General features: G+C 39.7%; 1 protein-coding gene across 1 annotated transcript in view; it reads right to left on the bottom strand.

Annotated features, from left to right (window-relative positions):
* The window catches only part of LOC122555878 (uncharacterized), a 361,709-nt gene that overhangs the window by 155,188 nt on the left and 182,370 nt on the right, over nucleotides 1-24,151 (bottom strand). Inside the window, exons 2-3 of the mRNA XM_087993253.1 lie at nucleotides 16,130-16,205; nucleotides 15,045-15,153 (exon numbers count right to left, since the gene is read on the bottom strand). Coding sequence (XP_087849379.1) covers nucleotides 15,045-15,153; nucleotides 16,130-16,205 — 185 coding nt within the window. The remainder of the gene's footprint in view (nucleotides 1-15,044; nucleotides 15,154-16,129; nucleotides 16,206-24,151) is intronic.

Raw genomic sequence — 24,151 nt, 5'->3', positions numbered from 1 at the left:
TTCAGATTTCCAAAACAAGACAATGGAATACAATAGCTTTGAGATTGGGCTGTTGTAATTTCAGTTTACAATACTAAGATTGGGTCCCAGCTTTTGAACAGCATGCATTTTGATCTAAAATTGCTTCAAGTGCAATTTTTAATGCAAGATTATCGTATTGAAAATTATTCGGGTGAAAATCATTGAAACTCTTATTGAATAAAAGCCTCAGACATTGGTAAATCCACAGCCCACTATAAACTTCATGGTGGCCCATCATCCTCAAAGTATGAAGCAAACAAGTGATATTTCAACAATTTGTCTCAGAACCAGTGAACTTAATATGGATGTAAACCACCATATTTTTAAGTATTTTTAAGTATTTCTACATTTAAGATTTGCTTAGTTCCAGGAAGATATGTGTTTTTTTTAAAGGGAGCTGGTCAAGAAATGGCCGTTTCTGAGACATTATCAATATTTAAAAACTTTTCAAATAAACATTGATCAAATGTGTTTGCCAAAGTGAAATTGTAGAGATCAAGTTATAATAGAATTCGTAACAAAATTGTATCTATTAAATGCAACAATTTCTTAGGAATCAACAGGCATTAGAAAGTGTGCATGATGGACTAAATTGCTAAAATATTTACATTGAGCATATTCAAAGAGGAGAAAATTAAATTACTTAATGGGTGAACATTTTTAAAGTCAGGTTATAAGTAAATATTTTAATTGGCAAATACTTTTTCCAGGTTTCAAGTTATTTTGATTTCTTGTATATGAATTAAAATACATAGTTATGTATTGTGCTGCTCCACACACGGCAATGCTTCTATTAAAACTGAAAAACATTAAGCTTTCAGTTCATTCAGTTTGATTATTTATAGTTCTTCTCCATACATTTTGGAGAAAACCTACATGCATAAATCACTTTTGTTTAAACATTATTGATAAGCATTTTAAAAACTCACAAAATAATGTACAGTAACAATATTTGGAGCACCCAATTATATTCATTTTCAACCAATTTTTTTTATAGTTGGTCAATATGACTCACCACATATTCTCTTTAAACAAACTGTATAGGAGTTAAACAAAAGTTGTGAGTATCACGTTTGCACAAGTTAAAATTGGCCAGGTTTGATTAATTGCAGTAACAGGTACTTAAGTACAGTGAAAAACCTTGTTTTGCGAGCAGTACAGGCAGAGTAGATTAGATTCCCACAGTGTGGAAACAGGCCCTTTGGCCCAACCAGTCCACACCGACCCTCTGAAGAGTAACTCACCCAGACCCATTTCCCTCTGACTAATGCACCTAACACTATGGGCAATTTGAGCAAGGCCAATTCACCTGACCTGCACATCTTTGGACTGTGGGAAGAAACCGGAGCACCAAGAGGAAACCCACACAGACACGGGAAGAATTTGCAAACACCAGACAGTCGCCTGAGGCTGGGATCGAACCTGGGTCCCTGGTGCTGTGAGGCAGCAGTGCTAACCATTGAGCCACCGTGCAAAACAAGATCAACCTTAGCAAGATCAACATTATTTGAAGTCAGAGTAGTTTCAGCAGTCTAATAACAGCAGGGAAGAAGCTGTTCTTGAACCTGTTGGTGCGTGTGTTCAAGCTTCTCTATCTTCTGTTTGACAGAAGAGGTTGTAGGAGAGAGTTACGGAGATGGAAGGGATCTTTGATGATTTTGGCAACCTATCCCTGGCAATGAGAAATATAAATGGAGTCCATGGATGGGAGGTTGGCTTGCTTGATTATCTGGGCTGTGTGTACAGCCTTCTGCAGTTCCTTACGGTCCTTACGGTCCTGGCAGAACAGTTGCCGTTCTAGGCCATTATGCACCTGGATAGAATGCTTTTTCTGGTGCATGAGTAAAAGTTGGTGAGAGTTCTTACAGACATGCTGAATTTCCTAAGCCGCCTGAGGAAGAAAAGTCGTTGTTCTGCCTCCTTGACCATTGCATCTAGGTGGAAAGTCCAAGACAGGTGTCAGTTATTGTCATTCCTAGGAACTTGACATTCTTGTCTCTCTCCACCTCAGCTCCGTTGATGTAGATAGGGATGTGTCCTCCTCCTTTCTTCCTGAACTCAACAATCAGTTCTTTAGTTATGTTGACATTGACAGAAAGTTTTTTATCAATGCACCATGACACCAAGCCCTCTATCTCCTTTCTGTATTCTGCAATCAAATTTCAATTAATATTCATATGAGGTCTGATTGCAGGGAACATAGAAAAATATGACAGCCTTTCCAAAGGCTTACAGAACAAAGTCCTGAAGAAGGGTTACACCTGAAATGTCGACTTCTCCACCTCCTGATGCTGCTTGACTTGCTCTGTTCTTCCAGCCTCCTGCTTGTCTACCTCTTATGGAACAAAGAACGGAGGATAGTAAAATAAGTAGATAGAGAATAAATGGGGAAGAAAGACAGAATATGAGTAAGTAATGGAAAACCCTAGCACCCAAACCTCTTGTTTATTACTAGTGACTTGACTACTGTACAGGGCTCATACAAGAACATATCGCGTGCAACAGACAGCTATATCATTTGGAAAGGAGGAAGTCATGACTAAAATCAGTACTGAAAGCAATGCTCACAAAATGTGGGAGGTATTTTGAAGAAAATTAGGCCCTAAATAAAACTAAAAAGATACCAGGTAGACAGCAGAAGCATGCAAACCAAATACATTCTATTTCAATCTGTTATATATTTAATGCAAAATATGCCAATTTCTCAGTCATACTTCTTTTTGATGTTTGTATTTAACACACAATTTTTATTAGAATTAGAATCCCTACAGTATGGAAACAGGCCCTTCAGTCCAATAAGTCAACACCGACCCTCCAAAGAGTAACCCATCCAGGCTCATTCCCATCCTCAATTATCATAAATTTACACCCGATTATTGCATCTAACCAGAGATCCCTGAACAATTTAGCATGGCCAATCTACCTCACCTACAAATCTTTTGGATTGTGGGAGGAAACCCACACAGACACAGGGAGAATATGCACATTCCACACAGAGAGTCACACAAGGCTGGAATCAAACCTGGGGCCCTGGTGCTGTGAGCCACCATGCCACCCTAGAACTGAAAAGTGAAATCCTGTAGACTGACCTCTTAAAAGGGCTTCATAGCATATTACTCTGAATGCAACCTAGCTGCATAATGTAATGCCAGTGGCTTCCAGATGGGATTTGTTTCAAGGTGGACATATGTCTGTCCCTGTGTGATGATCTAATACAGTGATTTGTATTTGTATTATCAGTTTTTAACTTATCAGGGTTTTTATCCCTGATGAGGCTATACTTATGTTAGCTCCTGTAACCTAAGAACTAGACTTAAGTAACATGATACTGAAAGATTCAACAGGCATTTATTACAGATGCTGGTATGTACATGTATATTACATTCAAAGACACTTCAGTGACTGAGAACACTAACGCTAAAATAAAATCAAAGTACTGTGACTGCTGGAGACCTGAGGTACAATCAGCATTTTAGAACAGGTTTTAGGTGCCTCATTGGTATATCTGATGACCTACTATCTGTTTCATTTGGTCTGACGTTTTTCAGTCGTCAAATACAGGGCAGTTCACTACGCAATTGGTCATTTGTTTGTCCTGTACTAACTTGTATCATCATTACGTGGGCAATATGGGGTGGCACGGTGGCACAGTGGTTAGCACTGCTGCCTCACAGCACCAGAGACATGTGTTCAATTCCTGCCTCAGGCGACTGTCTGTGTGGAGTTTGCACATTCTCCGCGTGTCTGTGTATGTTTCCTCCAGGTGCTCGACTTTCCTCCTACTGTCCAAAGATGTGCAGGTTAGATGAATTGACCATGCTAAATTGTCCGTAGTGTTAGGTGAAGGGGTAAATATAGGGTAATGGGTCTGGATGGGTTGCTCTTCGGGGAGTTAGCGTGGACTTGTTGGGCTGAAGGGTCTGTTTCCACACTGTAAGTAAGTAATCTAACTGCCAACTCAGCTATCATTTGATCTTAATAGTGCCCATGATGAATTTCTATTCCAGTGCCTTGCAATGCAAATTATATTTAAACGAGCCTTTGACATCAAGATCTAATTATTTGTTCCATTGTTGAATTCTAAGTCACAAAAGGTTATTCCGTTCAGACTGTCACTGGTTTCAATACAGCAGCATAATAGAATACAGTATCTTGTGCCCTTACCAGCATTTACGCATTCTGGTAAAACTATACACTTCACTGGGAAGCAGTTAGCTCCAGGAAATATAGCTGATCAAGCAAAACCCGTAGGTGATGCAGAGGAAGCGATGATGCCAAGGAAGGAGCTTTAACCAGTTTCATGGATGGCTGCATCGTTACTATCATTGGCCCTTGTAAATATAGAAACATTGAAAATATATGGCATGGAAGGAAGACAGTAAGTCAGTGTTGACAAACATAAAAGCGTTCACCAGATGAATTTCAATTTCCACGTCTTGGTCTGTAGTATTATAAGTCATGGGATTTCAAAATGCATTTACACATTTTTGTTTAGACAAAAGGGTTTTGCCTCTATCAGGCAGTGAGTTCCAGAACCCCAGCACCCTTTGGGTGGAGAAACATCTCAATTTCCCTCTAGTCCTTCTGTCAATTACTTTAAATCTATGTGCCCCTTACTCAAGTTATTAAGGTTTCTGCTGAAGGAAATAGGTCTCTCCTATTGTGACAATTTCTGTTGGGACCAATAACAAAAGAAAATCGAACTTCTAGTTATTAGCTGAAAGAATGACACATTATGATATGGAGGAGAATGACATAGTTAGTGGTGATCCTCAGGATCAGTACAAGGAACAATACTGGTTTTGCTATATGTGAATGACGTGGATCTGGGAACACAGGACACAATTTTGAAATGTGTAGATGACAGGATATAACTGGTAGTAAAACTGATCTGACAGTACCAGTAGGAGAGAGGGATTAAATTTGTTAGTCTGTATTTTTTGATGCCTGTGACAGAAAGTGTTTGATTCCCCAGTGAAAATATCCTCCAATTTGACAAGCACAAAAGATACAAAATTATCAAAAAAGAAAAATACTCAGTACACCAGCTTTCTGAATATCAATGAGCTGTGCCACCCACTAACTCACTTTAGGCTTAACTATATATTTAGTAAATTAACAAGTTATTTTGACATGTCATACTAAGCTTTTGTTCTGTACTTTGACTCATTGGCAGCTGCGGTGATGTGGTTAATGCTTGCAAGCTCCTGTTATTATGTGTGAGAGAACAATGAAGCTTGAATTTTCTCAATAAATTGAACACTAACTCCTTTTCTCATTTTTTATAAATTTATTGATTTGTCTTATTCCATTTGGGGAATGTGATATCACTGGATTGGCCAGTATTTATTGCTCATTCCTAGTCAAAGTTATGACAAGTTTGAACTGCTGCAGTCAGTCACTGGGAGATAGGTGTATCCAGAGTGCTGTTCAGAAGGGATTTCCAGGATTTGGTCCCAACAATAGTAAAGGATTAGTAAGATGGTTCCAAGTCTGGGTGATGTGAGCAGTGGAGGGGAACTTGTAGGTATAGGTGCTCCCATTTAATGTCCTTCTGGGTGGCAGAGGTTGTGGGTTGCAGGAAGCTTGAGGGTAATTCAGAGAGGTTGTTTCTCCTTCTGAACTAATCTAAGACTAGAGGGCATAATTTCAGAATCAGAGTCACCCATTTAAGCCAGAGATGAAGAATTTATTTTCTTGTAATGAATCTGTGGAATCCGCAGAAGAATGTAGAGGCTGGGTTATTAAAGATATTCAATGCTGAGATAAACAGACTTTTAATCAGTAAGGGAATCAAGGTTTGTGGGGAGATCACAAAGAGTTGGAGTTCAGGATTATCAGATCAGCCATGGTCTCATGAATGGCAAAGCAGACACAATGATGTGGGCGGCCTACTCTTGCTGTTCTGTCTTGTAGCCTAAAGACTTCACTTTTTAGACTTATCCTGTGACAGATGAATAAAAAAACTGCTCACTAAATGCTATATTTATTTTGTATGCAACTTATTCTTTAAACTCCAGGAAGTGACATTCTCCTGTATTCCCATCATCCATTGCACTCCCCATGGAATTAGTCTCTTCAGCAATCTGTTCATATTGCTGCTATCTTGTAGTGATATCCTATGTTCCAATTCACTGAGGACCAACATCCAAGAGTCTTCTGATTTTAGAGGGTTTCTCAAATCTGCCACCAGCAGTAAACGCTGGTCCTGATTATTTATAGAATCCATACAGTGTGGAAGCAAGCCATTAAGTCTGCACCAATCCTCCAAAGACCATCCCGCCCAAACTCACTGCCGATCTTATTCCCGTAACCCTGCATTCTACATGGTAATCAATCTAGCCTTCACATCCCTGAACACTACGGGCAATTTAGCATGGCCAATTCACCAAACCTGCACATCTTGGGACTGTGGGAGGAAATCGGCACACCCAGAGGAAACCCATGCAGACACAGAGAATGTGCAAATTCCACACAGACAGTCATCCAAGGGTGGAACCGAACCTGGATCCCTGGCACTGTGAAACAGCAGTGCTAACCACTGAGCCGCTAAACCTAACCCACTTTCTTTCATCTGAGAAAAGAATGGACAACTAGTCACAACCTGATATCCAGAAAACTCCTTGAGTCTACTTGATGTAAACTCAAAAATAGTTTCTGTTGATGTTGTTCTGTTCGCCGAGCTGGGAATTTGTGTTGCAGACGTTTCATCCCCTGTCTAGGTGACATCCTCAGTGCTTGGGAGCCTCCTGTGAAGCGCTTCTGTGATGTTTCCTCCGGCATTTATAGTGATTTGTACCTGCAGCTTCCGGTTGTCAGTTCCAGCTGTCCACTGCAGTGGCCGGTATATTGGGTCCAGGTCGATGTGCTTATTGATTGAATCTGTGGATGAGTGCCATGCCTCTAGGAATTCCCTGGCTGTTCTCTGTTTGGCTTGTCCTATAATAGTAGTGTTGTCCCAGTCGAACTCATGTTGCTTGTCATCTGAGTGTGTGGCTACTAAGGATAGCTGGTCATGTCGTTTCGTGGCTAGTTGGTGTTCATGGATGCGGACCATTAGCTGTTTTCCTGTTTGTCCTATGTAGTGTTTTGTGCAGTCCTTGCATGGGATTTTGTACACTACATTGGTTTTGTACACTACATTTTGTACACTACTAGAGGCATGGCACTCATTCACAGATTCAATCAATAAGCACATCGACCTGGACCCAATATACCGGCCACTGCAACGGACAGCTGGAACTGACAACCGGAAGCGGCAGATACAAATCACTATAAATGCCGGAGGAAACATCACAGAAGCGTTTCACAGGTGGCTCCCAAGCACCGAGGATGTCACCGAGACAGGGGACGAAATGTCTGCAACACAAATTCCCAGCTCGGCGGACAGAACCACAACAACAAGCACCTGAGCTACAAATCTTCTCCCAAACTTTGAGTTTCTGTTGAGCTAAGTATTCTATTTGCTAAGCAAATGGCAGCTAATAAACAGTATTTCAAATGCTGCACGTCAGGTACTTTCCCTCATAGAATGTTGGTCCAGTGTTGTGCCTGAGGAAATAGGGAAATCCCTGAGGTGGCACAGTGGCTCAATGATTAGCACTGCTGCCTCACACGACCAGGGACCCAAGTTCAATTCCAGCCTCGGGTGACTGCCTGTGTGGAGTTTGCATATTCCCCCCGTGTCTGCGTGGATTTCCTCTGGGTGCCCTGGTTTCCTCCCACAGTCCCAAGATGTGCTGGTTAGGTGAACTGGCCATACTAAATTGCCCATCGTGTTCAGGGATGTATAAGTTGGGTGCATTAGTCAGGGGAAATGTAAATTGGGTAGGGGAATGGATCTGGGTTTGATACTGTTAGAAGGGTCAGTGTGGACTTGTTGGGCCAAATGTCCTGTTTCCACACTGTAGAGATTCTGTAAGGAAATGGTCCAGATATGGAAGCTAGCTCCCTGTTTCAGAAACAAGGATTTTGAGATGCAGGTGGATAGGAAGTTGGAAATGCTGACTGGCAAAGGAAGCCAAGCCATGAGAGTCAGTCAGCCTGGATTGAGACAGCAACCTGAGGACCTACTCCGGATGCTGTCTTTAAACCCCATTTGAGGAGAAGATGATAGAATTGGCCAGAGAAGAGTGAGTGCTCACATGGTCAAAAAATGCAGCACGGTTCATTGTATTGTAATGCACTGCTCTCATCCAATACCACCAACATTAATTCATTAATTTATTAAGCGTTTATCCCTTTCTCACACAGTTAATCCTCTCACTTGAGGGCATGGGTAGCACTCAGTTAACCTATGCCAAGAAGAGGCCAGCACCAGAAATTCTCAGTTATGCCTGCACTTGTGCGGAGGATGCCACTCAACCCTCAGTTGATTCATCCAGCAAGGCATTAAGCTGCACCCTTCACCAGCTTAGAGCACCCTTGGAATAAGGTTCTCGCTAGATTTAAGTCAGAAGTTACAATCTGGAGAGCACGCCACTGATATATCTCTGCAGCTAGATAAGGAAGGTCTGTGACAATCAAGAGGACAGTTGGAGATCAGGCACTGTTTGACCCAAGCGGAAGACCATCCCAGTGACTTGCACAGACAGGCATAGAAACAGCTGGCAGGCTTGTCAGAGGCAGTCAGCAAACAGCAACAAAGGGTGGAGGAGGCTAACGTTATCAGCACTATGCTGGACCCTTGGAGAAGGTGCTGGCTGTCTCCGTGGAGACCCAGGCCCAGCATACTCAGTGTCTGACAAATGTGTTTACTAACTTCTATTCCAATGCTATTGCCATTGGCACTTAATACCAATGGGGAAAGTGAGGACTGCAGATGCTGGAAATCAGAGTCATAAAGTGTGGTGTTGGAAAAGTACAGCCAGTCAGGCAGCATCTGAGGAGCAGGAGATTAGATGTTTTGCAGCTCTCCTGCTCCTTGGATGCTGCCTGACTGCTGTGGTTTTCCAGCACCACACGGTTTTAACACAATACCAATAGCAAGGCCAAAGGTAGATGAGGGACCTTAATCTCATTCTAGATGCCCCTACCTGCCAGAGAGACAGGGTAGTGCCAAATGAAGGAAGAGCCACATACCGGGATACCAGTCAGTTCCTCTAAAGACATTCCACAGGGAATTGCCTCCCACATTCCCCCCACACCCCACCCCAACCCCCACTACCCACCCCACCTGTGATAGCATAGCCTCCCGAAGTCCAGGCCAAAGAGGGTGGCCCTACACCAGAGCAGCACACTGTCAGCCCCAAAGGTTCCCAGGAACACCCTGTCATGTCTTCTAGGTCAACAGGGCCAACTGCCTGCTATGGAAGTCAAAACTACACTTCGATGTAATGGGAGGAAAAGGAATGCAGAAAAAACGTACTGCAACACACAGGTGGCAAAGGTGACAATCCGGGAAGAAAGCTCAATTTGGCTATAAGCTTTTGAAGAAAGCAATTTGTTATTGAAGGCTGGGAGGTGTACACATCACTACTGTTCCTCATAAGACCTTAGTCTGCGCAGAGAAACTGCAGAAAGCACTATTTTCTCCAGTTTAACACTATTGTACAAGATTCACAGGTATTTCAGGGTGATCAAACCCTGAAAACGTGAAGGCTAACCAATGAAAGAATGGTGAAAAGGAGATGCCTCATGGTTGCTCTTAATCTACTTCCTGTAATGAAAGGTCTCCCTGCACAACATTGACTGTATGGCCCAAGGACCTTACAAGGAGACAGCAACTTGTGAGTTCTCCAGTAAGTGTGCTTCATGGCTGCTCCCAGGATATCTGTTGGAGACCTCCAAAGTTTGGCAAAGATGGTCACAGACAAGTTGAACTTTGATGGAGTGGCAATTTTTTTCTTTGACAAACTGTGCAGTTTGGTGATAGAGCACTCTCAAAACAACAGTGGTGCAGTCTATGCACCCTGTATCTGGGGAAGCCTGAAATGCCAGACAATTTCACTGCTCAACTGTGACTCTTCTCGTTACTGGGGAAATATATATACTGATGCAATCTGGTGAAAACAGCATCAATCCTAGAAGCATTTATGGATCAAAGATTGGGGAGATGCCACATAGGTTTCCCATTATTCCCTGAAACAAGCTGCTGGCATAAAACTTTAGGGTGGTTGTAATCCCACTGGGATGGGATGGGATGGCCAACCATTCCTTCTGACCAACATTCTTACTCGAGAAGATGACACAGTTCAGTGATGATGGCCCAGGTCATCCTTAGCGTGCATTTACACTAAGGTCCCAAAATCTATAGCTGCAGTGTCTGATCAATCTCCTCTACCTCCTTGCGGGACTTTCACCTGCTGCTAGTCCTTCTACAGATGGTATTGTAGCTTCTGAAGATGGCTATTCTAGCTGGACTTGTTGAAGAAGTTATAATCCCTCTCTCCTTTACTTTCTTCACATGTGCACCAAGGCCACAAAGAATTCACCAATCGTGATGTCTACATCGGATGTATGAGCCAATCATCTGTGGGGACTGGCAGACAGAGCTCACCATTTCACTAACAATATTCCTGAGCCCTCAAATTAATCATGTCACGTTGTGCCCTGACACAATGTACCATGACTGCTTCCCAGTGAGGCCAATGTTGTGTCTCAATAAGGAGCTCTGAGGAATGTAAACTTATTCAGATGGATGTCAGAGAACTAAAGTGCTACCGCTATACTGGGGAATGAAATTTTGATATTGATCCAAAGCAACCTCTCCCCAAAAAAGCTACCCTTGATCGTTACAGACCATGTCCTTGCTCACCTATAGTTGACATGAATGTGATGTTCCAAAGAATTGTCTTCCAGCAGCAGGTATGAAAGCTGATTCAGGAAAGGAAAACTCAGTGAGGCTCTGCTTATCTAATATGCAATTAAGGCATACTAACTGGTAGTCACAATTGCTTGAGACCATAAGTACAAAGAACAAAGAACAATATAGCACAGGAAAATGCCCTTTGGCCCTCCAAGCTCATGTTGACACATTTTGTCCTTCCATACTAAAACTGTCTTCAATTACAGGATCTGTATCTCTCTATTCCCTTCCTATTCATATATTCATCCTGGTGTTGCTTAAATGCTGCAGGTATGTCTGTTCCACTACCTCTGCTGGCAATGCATTCCAGGCACTTTTCACCATCCTCTGTATGAAAATGTTGCAAAAGTCTTGGGATTCTCCTTAATCCTATTTGTTAATGATTTTTCATGACCCTGTTTGCCCTTCTAATTCCATGTTTAAGTTCTTTTAAGTTTAAATTTTATTGATGGACAACTCAGTGGATGTATGTTTCCTGCAATTGCCCCTAGCAGGAACACATATTCAAACAATATTGCTTTGTTCCCATAGAGAAAAACAGTGATTTACTCTGCATGTGGTAGTAACCATTTTATTTGCTTACTGCACAATTCCCTTTCAAGTGAAGTAGCAATGTTTCAACTTTATGTCCTTGTGAGGGCCGTGCACCCTCAGCTTGTGATGCAGAATGGTCACTCCCCACACCTCTCGCAAACCAATCATTCATGTTACCTTTTGGACTTCTGTTCCTGAGAACATTTCACCTGAGAACTCCCCACCCCCACCCTTTTATAACTGCTAATGACCCAATTCACCCCCTGAACCCATGAATTTTTAAATTGCCTTGCCCTTGTTGGCCATACCCTCATCTCACCTTGAGAGTAGAACAATAATCAGTTGAGAAAGATGTCAAACTGCAGCCTCCTGTTCCCTTCTCTACTCTGAGTTCCCATCCTTCTTTCTTGAACTGTCCACTTAGAGTCATTGAGTCATAGAGATGTACAGCATGGAAACAGACCCTTCAGTCCAACCTCCATGCCAACCAGATATCCCAACCCAATCTAGTCCCACCTGCCAGCACCCGGCCCATATCCCTCCAAACCCTTTCTAGTCATATACCCATCCAAATTCCTCTTAAATGTTGCAATTGTACCAGCCTCCACCACTTCCTCTGGCAGCTCATTCCATACACGTACCACCCTCTGCGTGAAAAGGTTGCTCCTTAGGTCTCTTTTATATCATTCCCCTCTCACTCTAAACCTATGCCCTCTAGTTCTGGACTCCCTGACCCCAGGGAAAAGACTTTGTCTATTTACCCTATCCATGCCCCTCATTATTTTGTAAACCTCTATAAGGGCACCCCTCAGCCTCCAATGCTCCAGGGAAATCAGGCCCAGCCTGTTCAGCCTCTCCCTATAGCTCAAATCCTCCAACCCTGGCAACATCCTTGTAAATCTTTTCTGAATCCTTTCAAGTTTCACATCATCTTTCCAATAGGAAGGAGACCAGAATTGCACGCAATATTCCAACATTGGCCAAACCAATGTCCTGTACAGCTGCAACATGACCTCCCAACTCCTGTACTCAATACTCTGACCAATAAAAGAAAGCATACCAAACGCCGCCTTCACTATCCTATCTACCTGCGACTCCACTTTCAAGGAGCTATGAACCTGCACTCCAAGATCTCTTTGTTCAGCAACACTCCCTAGGATCTTACCATCAAGTGTATAAGTCCTGCTACAATTTGCTTTCCCAAAATGCAGCACCTCGCATTTATCTGAATTAAACTCCATCAGCCACTTTTCAGCCCATTGGCCCATCTGGTCAAGATCCTGTTGTAATCTGAGGTAACCCTCTTCGTTGTCCACTACACCTCCAATTTTGGTGTCATCTGCAAACTTACTAACTGTACCTCTTATGCTCGCATCCAAATCATTTATATAAATGACAAAAAATAGAGGGCCCAGCACCGATCCTTGTGGCACTCCACTGGTCACAGACCTCCAGTCTGAAAAACAACCCCCTCTGTCTTCTACCTTTGAGCCAGTTCTGTATCCAAATGGCTAGTTCTTCCTGTATTCCATGAGATCTAACCTTGCTAATCAGTCTCCCCTGGGGAACCTTGTCGAACAACTTACTGAAGTCCATATAGATCACATCTACTGCTCTGTCCTCTTCAATCTTCTTTGTCACTTCTTCAAAAAACTCAATCAAGTTTGTAAGACATGATTTCCCACGCACAAAGCCACTTTTTTGAGCGTAATTTCCTCAGTGACCCAATCCAAGAAACCACAGCCCCAGAGGTGAGTTTCCTCAGCAATGAATGGACTACCCTCAAAAAGCCTCTGACCAGAAGTGCCCAAGATACTTGGACTGATTGTGCCCACCACCTATCCCCAAAAAAGAAACAAACCTGGCAGAAGTGAGATGAAAATGCTTGGAAATAAAGTAGTCACCATTACTTACTGAGATTCTAAACTCGTCATTTAAAGTCTAAAAGGAAAATTCAAACTTCTTTCTCCACATTAACCGTATGATTTTTCCACTTTCATCTTATTTTCTCAATGTTCTTGCTAATGCCCACACCTCTCAAGGTGGATGGAAGTTCAGGCCACATAGTCTCCAAGCATAAATACACGTCCTTCTTACTAAAGCAATCGAAACCTGTCTTGAGTCTCTCACCACAAAACCATTGAGAATTAATGACAGGCAGACTGCAGGACAGGTCAGATGATACCTTTCATTTACCACAAATTTAAAGCTACTGTCCTAAGACATCTTTTCAAGATTGCGTTTGTAATGTTATCCACTATATTTAGGCCCTTGACAATTTTGTGCAGAAAAGCAAATAAAAAATTCCTCTGTCCAAAGAAAATAACCAGCATCTAATCCAGTCTTCCCTTGGAATTAAAATGTTCCTTTCCAGGCAATATCCTTGTGAATCTCATTTCAGACTGATCAAATATTTTCTGTAATTTGATAACCAGAATACAGTCCTCCAGCTGTGGTTTAACTGATGTTTTACACAGTTCTTTCATAACCTGACTGCTCTTATACCCTATACCTTGGTTAATAAAAAGCAAGAGTCATTTCTTTTCTTTCAAGGGTTTTGATTTTCCCAAGCATAAATATTTGGATTTAAGGCTTCTCTTTTTGTTATTTCTCTATTTGCACCCAAACAAAGTTGCATTGTTTGCCAATCTTTCTTCATCTCAAGCTGCATTGGATCAGTGAGACCAATTTGATAAAAGGCAATTCCACTTTATCCAAATGAATTCTTCCATACAGTTACTCCATTAATCAGCCTGAATGATGCAGCACATTCGAAGTGAATGCATCATGGAAGTCCCTAACTCATTGGGCCATTCTTCTGGAATGGGCTTTTAAGAGCGAATTCATTCACAGATCCCAGCTATTTTGATGGAATTGTTTCCTCAACCACTTTATCTCCCTGCTCTGCTTTCTCAGAGATTTGCGGACTGTTTTAGGGGTGCACGGTGGCTCAGTGTCCAACATTGCTGCCTCACAGTACCAGGGACCCAGGTTCAATTCCAGCCATGGGTAACTGTCTGTTTGGAGCTTGCATGTTCTCCCCATGTCTGCATGGGTTTCCTCCGGATGCTCTGGTTTTCTCCCACAGCACAAAATCTACCTTGTCTGTGGAAGAGTCTGCAGGCTGTGTACACACTTATTTGTCACCTCAAAACGCATTGACAGGTGTGAAAATAAATCATCCTTGACCTCGAGGTACTACCTAAGAAGGAAACAGACAGCGGAGAGTCTACATGTCACAGTTAATAAATAGAGTCTATAAAAGGAATTTCCATTTAAATTTCACAGTTCTTGCACCTATGTTGCATACTGTTGAGGTAAATTATTCTTGAAGAATTTGCCTGTGTTTGAACAGGTTAGAGTGAAGTTTTTTATGTTTAAAGTCACTGTAAGTCATCCTATCACAAGAAGGTAAAAATCCAACAGAATGTGCCAAAGAGGATAACAATACAATTCTACATGAAAAATTATTGATTTTTCACAGTCAAGCAAAGCACACTATGCTGATAATGTAATTAATTCTTCTTACAGGCTTTGCAGTCAGCTTTCCACATATATACTTGTGTAAATGACTGACAAAAGCACTTAATACAGGGAGAAAGTGGTTTCCAATTCCTAAAATGTCATTATTAAGTTGGTCAAACAAAGATATTCTACGAAATGTCATACTAATAGTTTTTACCTTACTGGACAACAGTGGACATTCTGTAAATGGTGCTGGTCCTCCATTGTGTTCCCGTATCTTGAATATCTCAGTGACCCAGTTTATCATTCCTGCCACAGAATCTGGACTAAATATTCAATAAAGGAAATAGTATAATTTGTCAGAACTACAAAATGCATTGTGTCATAACCAATTTAGCAACCATAAATAACGAACATACTGTGAGCTTCAGAAGTATTTGTAAGTTTCTAAGATGGCCTTGTGCATTATGGGATTGACCAATACAGATGTGAAATGGATAAGGCCAGAACTTACTGAATTCAGGGAAAAAATAGCCCAGGTGCAGGGCTGAACATCACACCATGAGTTTGTAATGCTGAGTTCAGTGAAAGGGGAATTTGGTGAGAGGGGAAAAGGAATGGTCTTTTCCCTCTTCATTCTCTGTCTTGAGTTGTTTACTACCAAATCATCATTCAATTCTTCACACAGTACTGAATTTCCCACATTAACAATCCTTCAAATGTCCACTCTATCCAGGTCTCTCAGCATTCTGAAGTTTCAATATGAACCCCTCCTCCCCAACTATCCTTCTAACTCCATTGAGTATAGACCCAGTGTCCTCAACTGCTCATCATATGACAAGCTCTTCACCCCTCAGATCATTCTTGTAAACCTCCACCATACCAATGGTTCATTAGCAGTGTTAATCTTTACATTTGTGGTCAGGTTGATTTTATTTTTCAAAACTCTTTGTATTTTTGGCAGTGTTGTGCTCATGTTTACTGTCTCCTTAGCATGTTAGTAACATTGTACACAAGGAGAAAAGAGAATGAACAGATTTCCATATTTTCTCAAGTATGCTTCATTTTTCAGATTAGTATAAACCAAGGTCCAGTTTCCAATTAATCCTATCACAGAATATTATGCCAGCAAATTCAATACTTTTGGAATGTTGCAAGTGCTCATATTTCTAACATAAGAGATATAACACTAAAATTGGGAAGGGCCACTTATTTAGATTAATTTGACATTCATCTGTATTTGGATTATAATCTAACATTTCTGCCTTGAAGCATTCATAGTTGAAGAGTCAAAGCACTTACTGGTCAGCCCGTTCAGAACAGGAAAGAAGTAGCTGATCTTTTAAAGTTGCTGAAGAAGTAAGGTCTTTGATGCTTGCTTGAGGGGGAGAAAGGAGAATTTGTTTTTACAATGGCAAGATCAAAATTATTTGTTATTTCAATCAATTTCCTTTCATTTATACATTTATTACATAATAGTAATAAACTGCTAAATGTTTTCTTCTCATATTGTAATATGAATTTCTCTATTTCAAGTTTTTAAAGCAAAGTAAACAAAAATTAGCCATCAGGTCAGCCAATGGTTGATTAAATTTTGGAGAGCTCAGATCATCATTCACTGCAATTATCTTGAAAAATATTCTCCCTAGAGTAAGGATGGCTACAGGCTATTTGCAAGACAATGTTCTCCACTGATGATACAAATATTAGTGAATCATTCAAATAATATTCACATTCAAATCAAAATTAATTATCATTGCAGTGCACTGACAGCACTGCTGGTAAACAGGAAAGAAGTGTTTTTCCCAATCAGTCAGAGAGAATGAGAATAGTAATTTTCATCAAATGAGCACACTCTATATACTTCAACATAAAAAGAAAATAATTGGGTTTGCATAAGTCAAGTAACAAATAAACATTCCCACTTATTTCAAAAGCTCCCTAGTGAAATTATAATGTGCACATTTTTCACTTTACTTCTGTTGAGAGATTTGTTGGAGATTTGGGATATCTGGTCGGCATGGACGGGTCTATTTCCATGCTGTACATCTCTATGACTCTATGACCCTAAATGTGAAGATAGCTTATAAAAACTTCAACATGTTGAAGAATAAGTTGAAGTACATTGAAAAAAAAGCTCATGTATCTAAAGCAGTTTCTGCCAGGACCAGAACATTTAAATCATCAGTAGTATGTTTTTTTCTCGTTTTATTATGATGATATTTTTCCAAAGAGAAATTTCTCCTTATTATTTCTGTTAGTAATTAAATTATTAACATTTCTTACACAATTGTCTGATAGACAAGGATATAGAGAGAGACAGGCAATGATAGGTTCCAAACTCATCGCAAAATAATTCATTCAACATTCATAAAGATCTCAGAAAAAAGTCACAAAACAATGCTGTTTGGCATGGGACTTGGTAACTTAGTGATGTCAGACCCATGTCTTAGCCCCTCCTTTACCTGCTGATAGATCGTGGGAAATTACCAATAAGTCAAAATTTACAGTCTTTCTTAGTTCTGCCAGACCTCCACTTTGTCTTCTGCAGTTCAAATTCCAGTCTCCACCCCATAGCAATGTCAAAAAGTGTGGTCATCAGGAATGTTCCTGATGAAGAGCTTATACTCAAAAAGTCGACTCTCCTGCTCCTCGAATGCTGCTTGATCAGCTGTGCTCTTCCCGTACCACACTTTTTGGCTCTGATATTCAGCATCTGCAGTCTTCACTACCTCCATAGCAATGTCAGATCAAAAGGTCTTTCCATGCTGACAAACTCTAACAAGCCTTATCCGATTCTATGCAATTTTTGGAAAACCCTTCCAGATCTGCCAAGCCCTGACACCATTCCAAATACTCCTGAAGTAAGATTTATTGCAATGCAACCAAACTATCCCATTTGCAGGTAAATTCCATTCCCTACATTGTACTATAATGTACAGTGTTTGTGTGGAAACTGGCCACCCACATCCATGCTAATTACAATGGGATTGTATCTATCAGCATCTTCCAGCACTGTCCTTGTCACAGCACACACAATCCCTTGACAGTCATTTCCTTAAAAAAAAAGTTAATGAATGCCTGTTCCATTATGGGCATATCTGAGACATCTACCATGCCAGTACTGCTAGAAATCTTGTTACCTACTAAAATAACTGCACAGAGGCCAGGTTCCATCACCAAGTCACCCTTTATTTACCAGAACACTGGCTGTGGCCAGCCAGCTCAGAATCAGTCCTCAACTGAAGAGATTCTAATCTCCTCATCATACTCGTCAGCCAAGGCTTTCCTGATTGGCCCAGGTGAACAATCCCAATCAAGAACCTCGTACTCAATGAGGCCTACCAGGTCCCAAACACTACATCTGAAATACAAAAGAAGCATACCTAGCTCAATCCCTCCATTAAAAGCCTGTCTGTTAGCCCCTCTAGTGACTGGTCAGTATGCTTCACTTGACTCATGGATTTGAGTGCCCCACGGCTAAGGAATTAAAAATTCTCAGTGTAGGTTTCCACTTCAAGTCAGTGACTTTGGTTGAGGTGAGTAAAGGCTGCTTCCTCACAAAAAGGTCTCTGGAGACTCTGCCATATCTCTCAAACCAGGTAGCATCAGGAGGTGCGTTTCGAGTGCAACCCGAAACATTGACTTCTGCACTTCCTGATGCTGCCTGGCTTGCTGTCTTGTTCTAGTCTCTTGCCTGTCTACTTTGGATTCCAGCACCTGCAGTTTTTTTGATCTTTATATCTCTCAAACCAGCGTGTTCAGTTCCAAGTAGTTTTTTTCCAGGCATTTTACTAGATAATGAAAATTAGTAGGACTGGAATGTCCACATGATATCAAATCTAATATATCAATCATTATTCATGATGTTTGTATGCCATCATGTTAGTTATTTTACAAACAATACGGGACAAGATTGTGGATTTCAAATCCCAAAGTCCTGTAATATCATTGGATAAAAGAGGAATCTGACTTCTTAAAGTCATTCTAAGCAGTCCTGACGTTATTCGCTATATATCAAACCACTCTGATAAACAGTTAATCGGCTGAAACACTGAGCAACAATATTGGTAGATCTATTGATTTAAAGGATACATTAAACAGAATGCTTACTGCCAATATTAAGCAGAAAAATACAGAATTTATGTCACCATTAAGCTTTCAAATTGAATCGGCAAACATCTATTATGGAGTTATCTTGCCGAAATGATGTCACTCTCAGACTACTAAATTCTAACAATCCTTATAATAAACTTTAAATAACAAAGCAGCATGAAATTTCGAAATTACTGTTATTCCTGATTGGTTAGGAGTGACAGTTGCAAGTGCAAGACAGAGGCTCAAAATTTTGAAACCTGTGTCTTAATCTGAAGCAACAAAGGAAGCACACAGCTTCAATGTAATTTGCTGTGTGTTGTGTTGCTAGGCAACCCTCAGACTCTGTCTCAATATTTGTGGGGTCAAAATGTGCTTTTCTTATTTACTCAGGCTGGTGATAGTGTGATTTCTTTTGCATTGTTTGGCCACAGTGAGCCTGGAGACTCTCAGTACCACATTCATGTACAAGAATGTTGTAACACTTTGTTGAGGGAATGCTCGAGCTAACTGGTGCAGTCTCTGAACTATCTTACAGATAAAATATTATTCAGTTGAGAACAGAATAGGGAATCCCAGAATTATACACTCAATTTAGAGAAAACACAATTAATGAAGCATCGTCTAATTATGTGGGAAGTACAATATTTAATGATTTCTGAAACATTGTGACCCAGAAGCCAGAAAACTAAGCAAAGGACATTTGTAGTAAATTGTGAGAGTTAACATTTCTTAATGTTTAATTTTCATTCTTCTGCAAGAAAAAAATCAATGTAATGTAATGCTGTTCTCACATATGGATATTGGACAAATTAATTAAGGGGCTGAACAAAGCTAATAGTAAACAGGGATTTCACTCGATGGAAAGAATTTTGAGAATGACAGCTGAATTCACTTTGTGTTAGAACTCATTACGATTCAGTAATTAAACTCATTGAGTTTCCTCAAAAGAGCTCAATTGCAAACATTGTACAGATAACAGTGGCAAAAGCACAGGTGGCTTTTGTGGCATAGTGATAGCATCCTTACCTCTGAACCAGAAGGTCTGGGCTCAAATCCCATCTGCCCAGAGATGTGTTACATATTTGAACAAGTTCATTAAAAATAATTAAAACCACTGCCTGCTGGAATGCCACCCCGTGAAGAAATGCATGTTTAATAATTATAAATGTATTTTTATATATATGAACATATACAGTATTGTTTAAAATAGCATTTTAAAGAAACACACATTGTGCATCAGAGTAACAGTAAGTGAGGAAGAACCTGCAGTAAGGAGGGTGCAAGATCACTCAGAGATGTTCAAGGTTTTTGATCAATTTACTTATATGTTACTAAAAGAAATAAGGGATAAGAGGGACATATCATGGGAAACGGGAAACAGAAACTACTCACAAGGACTGCCTCCTTTTAGAGGGCAGAGTCCTGGAAGGCCAGATACTTAAAGAGAGCTCACATTAGAATCATACAATGTATTATTTAAGTCCATTTTCTTTGATTCCAAGCAGAGCTCCCATATCCTTCATTTTACAAAAGACTGCCTAATCAAACCTTTGTTAATATCACAAGCTCATCATCCACCTAACTGTTACCTGAGCTTTTATAAATGCTTTTGCCACCATAAGATTTAACTATTCCAATGCCATCCATCCATTGATTACTCATCCTCCATAAACTTTTAATTGACCCTATGCTCTCATGCAAACGTCTTATTCTGTCCAAAATCACACTCATCCACCACCCCTGCGCTTCTCTTCAAAATCGAACTGTTCAACAATTTCACTTTTCCTTTTCTGTTCTGAAGCTTATGACGTATGAGACTTGAAAATAAAAATGTTGTTCCACTGTCTGACTAACAAACTTTGTCTGAGAATTTGCTGAAGAATCCTATGGTAATGCAATTGAAGGTTCCTATTTCCGTTAGTGAAGATAATTGTTCTCTTTATGATTGTGGTTGTAGACTCCAGGTTTGATTTTAACCCTGTGTAAGTGAATGGTTTTTAAACGGTATTAAAATTGCATTCATTCAAGTCTTCATCCAGCAACTGAAGGCATAACATTGCTATAATCTCTGGGGTAGCACTGTGCTCTGAGTCATTAATGGTCAGAAAACCTAAGAAAGACTTTCTATGTTTAGGTACCCTGGAGAGTGAGTACTGACATTAGGAAACTAATGTCTTCTGAGATGTCACACTGTAAAATCCCGAATCTATTCTCTGTCATATCCTCCTCCTCCTTCTCTTCATAACACAAGAATCAATGAATTCCAACTGGGAAATCTATTTTCCAAGTTCACAAACGTATTTTCTCAAGTGTACACAAACCTATCAGGAGAGATCTTGAGAGCAATTTTCAAAAAAGAACCAACCAAAAATCAAAACAGATAAAGTTCAAGTTTCTGTTGCAACATGCAAATAATCTCCTCAACATATTATCCAGCTCCAGGTTGAGATCTCCTGCTTTCATCACCACAAAAGTAGTGACAGTTCTCTATCAGGCCATGCTCGAGATGAAAGATGGAGAGAGATTGTGTTGGGTTATCTGTCATGGCCAACTGTTCACAGTTGGCAAGGGGAATTTCAGATGGGTAACAATACCAATGGGACAACTTGTCAATTGACCGTGTTGGTGGCCATTCTTTGGGTGTAGCTATGAATGTAAATCAGATCACTGCATTTTATGCTTCATACATACCCGAAAACAAAGACGTTTTCATCGGAAAATCAAGGTAAACTGCATTCATCAAGGAGCTGATGCGAAATAGTATTGTCTCCCTCTGTATTCCAGTTCCAGAAACAGTGTAATATGTTGCTTGTACGTTTTGAAAAAGAATGACGGTGATTTCTGTGTAGTGTTTTAGATTTAATTCTCTGAAATAACATTCAGATAATCTGACCAAAAGCACTAAAGATAATTAAAGAACATGGAAACTGTGTTAAACTACTCCACTGAACTATTTTGACCAGTGTAAATGTAGCTGAATGTTAGGACCAAATGTGTAACCATATCAAATTCGAAATCAGGAGCAGGAGTAACAGCATCAGCAAAGAACCAGTGTCAAATTACATTTTGTATTTCATAACTTCATCAGCAGGGAACATGGGTGTCCCAATGGTGGCAGTAAATGGAGTAGACTTGATCTCGTGTGTGACAGAAGTGATATTGTTTTTGTCAGTTACTATTAGTGTTACAGGACGGTCCTGGCTACTACTTGTTCCTTCTTTCATTCTCTGGAAACACATCAGACTGAAATTCTCTTATCATTAGTCAATTACAATTTCTATCTAATTTAGAATTTGAATGCCTGATCATTTTGTTAAAATCTCCACTTGAGAATTTTTATCCCTTTGTTCAGGTGCTATCCTTCACCTCGAATAAAGCAAATTGAATTACAATGTAAATAATGTCTGCACTCATTGCATATACACTTTTTTTTAAAAGATGCCTAAGCTCATCTTTCACAGTAATACTGGAAATGCATATAACCCCTACAATAAGTGCATATTAAATAATATTTAAAAGCTGTGTTCAGCCCAATCATATTATAAAATTGTAAACTCTGTAACATCCATCTCTGCTCCGATTATACGTATCTTTATTTAAAATGTCAATTGAGTAGGCCAATCACTCAATTTAGCAATATACTTTTCTTACTTGTAGTAAACAAGTTAGCATATGAAAGGAAAATATGCTGACAGGACCTCATTTAAAGGCTAACAACTTGGTGGTTAAAATGCCCAATACTGCCTCATTAATTATTACCAACAATGCCTGACTCTTCTTATTGAAGGCATTAATAATTACAAACACAATCTAATTCAGTACTAAATGTAATCACTCACTGAATGAAATGTTTTTATTAAATCCAATTATAAAATTGAACAGAAATGGTGTGGGAATATAACGTTTGTAGAGTTGAGTATGCCAAGGAGACAAACTGTATATTGTACCACATCATAGCGTGTGACAATAAATTAAGAAAATGAAAATGACTCGTGGCAGTTTTCTGCAGAATGTGCACCTGAACTGTCCCAAAAATTGTTACATTTTATTTTTAGTTGGGCATTATGGTAAGAAAATTAAAGCAGAATCTTCAAAGAAAAGAGATGTATATTTATTAAGGAGTAGCAAGTTAATCAATGTTGTTTTAAAATTGGCAAATAAATGAAGGGTTTAAGTGGCTTAAATGTTGTGGGACAAAACCAACAAAACATTGACTTAATTGATTCAAATTTTCCTGGAAATGAGATGGTGTTGTTCAGTGACTTGGAAACTAATTTCAGATATCACGTTTTTCCAAACACATATAATTTGTTATGTTTCGGCGAAACAATTTTATTTTATTATGAACGAGAGTCTACAGTCTAGAGTCTAGAGAAGTACAGCACAGAAACAGACCCTTCATTAACCCACTTAAATGTTGCTGGTATAAGAAAATTATTTTTAAGAAAGAAATCTACTAAGTTATTGAAGCCACTGTTTTTAAACTGCAAAGTGAAGTCTTAAAATATATTAGAAAGAGACATCTTTTTCATCATTTTCTTTCTGACTTGCTTTTATTCATTTTCCAAAAACATTCAATAGCATATAAACAACTGGGACAGCACATCTATTTATGCGAATTTTATTAGATTCAGTGCTTTTTGTTCAAGACATTCTTCAAACTTCACTATGACAACATTAGATCAAACTGCTTTAGTTATACAATAGTAATGGCTTTGCTACACAGTCTCTTCTGCATAGTATCTATTAAGTATGCAGTCTGCATTCATGATAACTGTTAAAGTTTTCTGTATTTTTACAACAATGGATGCCTAACTTACTTGAACAGCTCAAAGATATCAACAGTAGCCTGACCTCAGATCGCTGTCAAAAGAACAGAACTGAATAAGGTAGTAATACCATTTTTAAAGGTTCTGCCAGTGTTTTCCCTTAAGGGCTTCATAGATACTGATCTATTTTTTATTGCAACATACATTCTTCAACCGAAGGAGTTTTGGTTTTAGTGTTAGAGATTAGGAAGGTAAAATCTTGAGAGAAAATTGCTGTCATGCATTTAATATTATTTTCCCTGGTCTATCCCTGGTTAATGTTTATGCTTTGTTTTATCTTTATATAACTTGTCCTTTTTAAAATATAAAAAGGTAGGAGCCTTTCTTCTTGATTAAAATACATAAAATCTGCATGATATTCCTCAATTGCCAAATTCTTCAAAAATTCCAAATTAGC

The sequence above is a fragment of the Chiloscyllium plagiosum genome, unplaced genomic scaffold (genome assembly GCF_037043375.1).
Source record: "Chiloscyllium plagiosum isolate Xiang-an unplaced genomic scaffold, Cpla_swu_hap1 HiC_scaffold_13, whole genome shotgun sequence".
NCBI lineage: Eukaryota > Metazoa > Chordata > Chondrichthyes > Orectolobiformes > Hemiscylliidae > Chiloscyllium > Chiloscyllium plagiosum.
The sequence above is the reverse complement of the archived record's forward strand: the minus strand, read 5'-3'. Positions and strand labels throughout refer to the sequence as shown.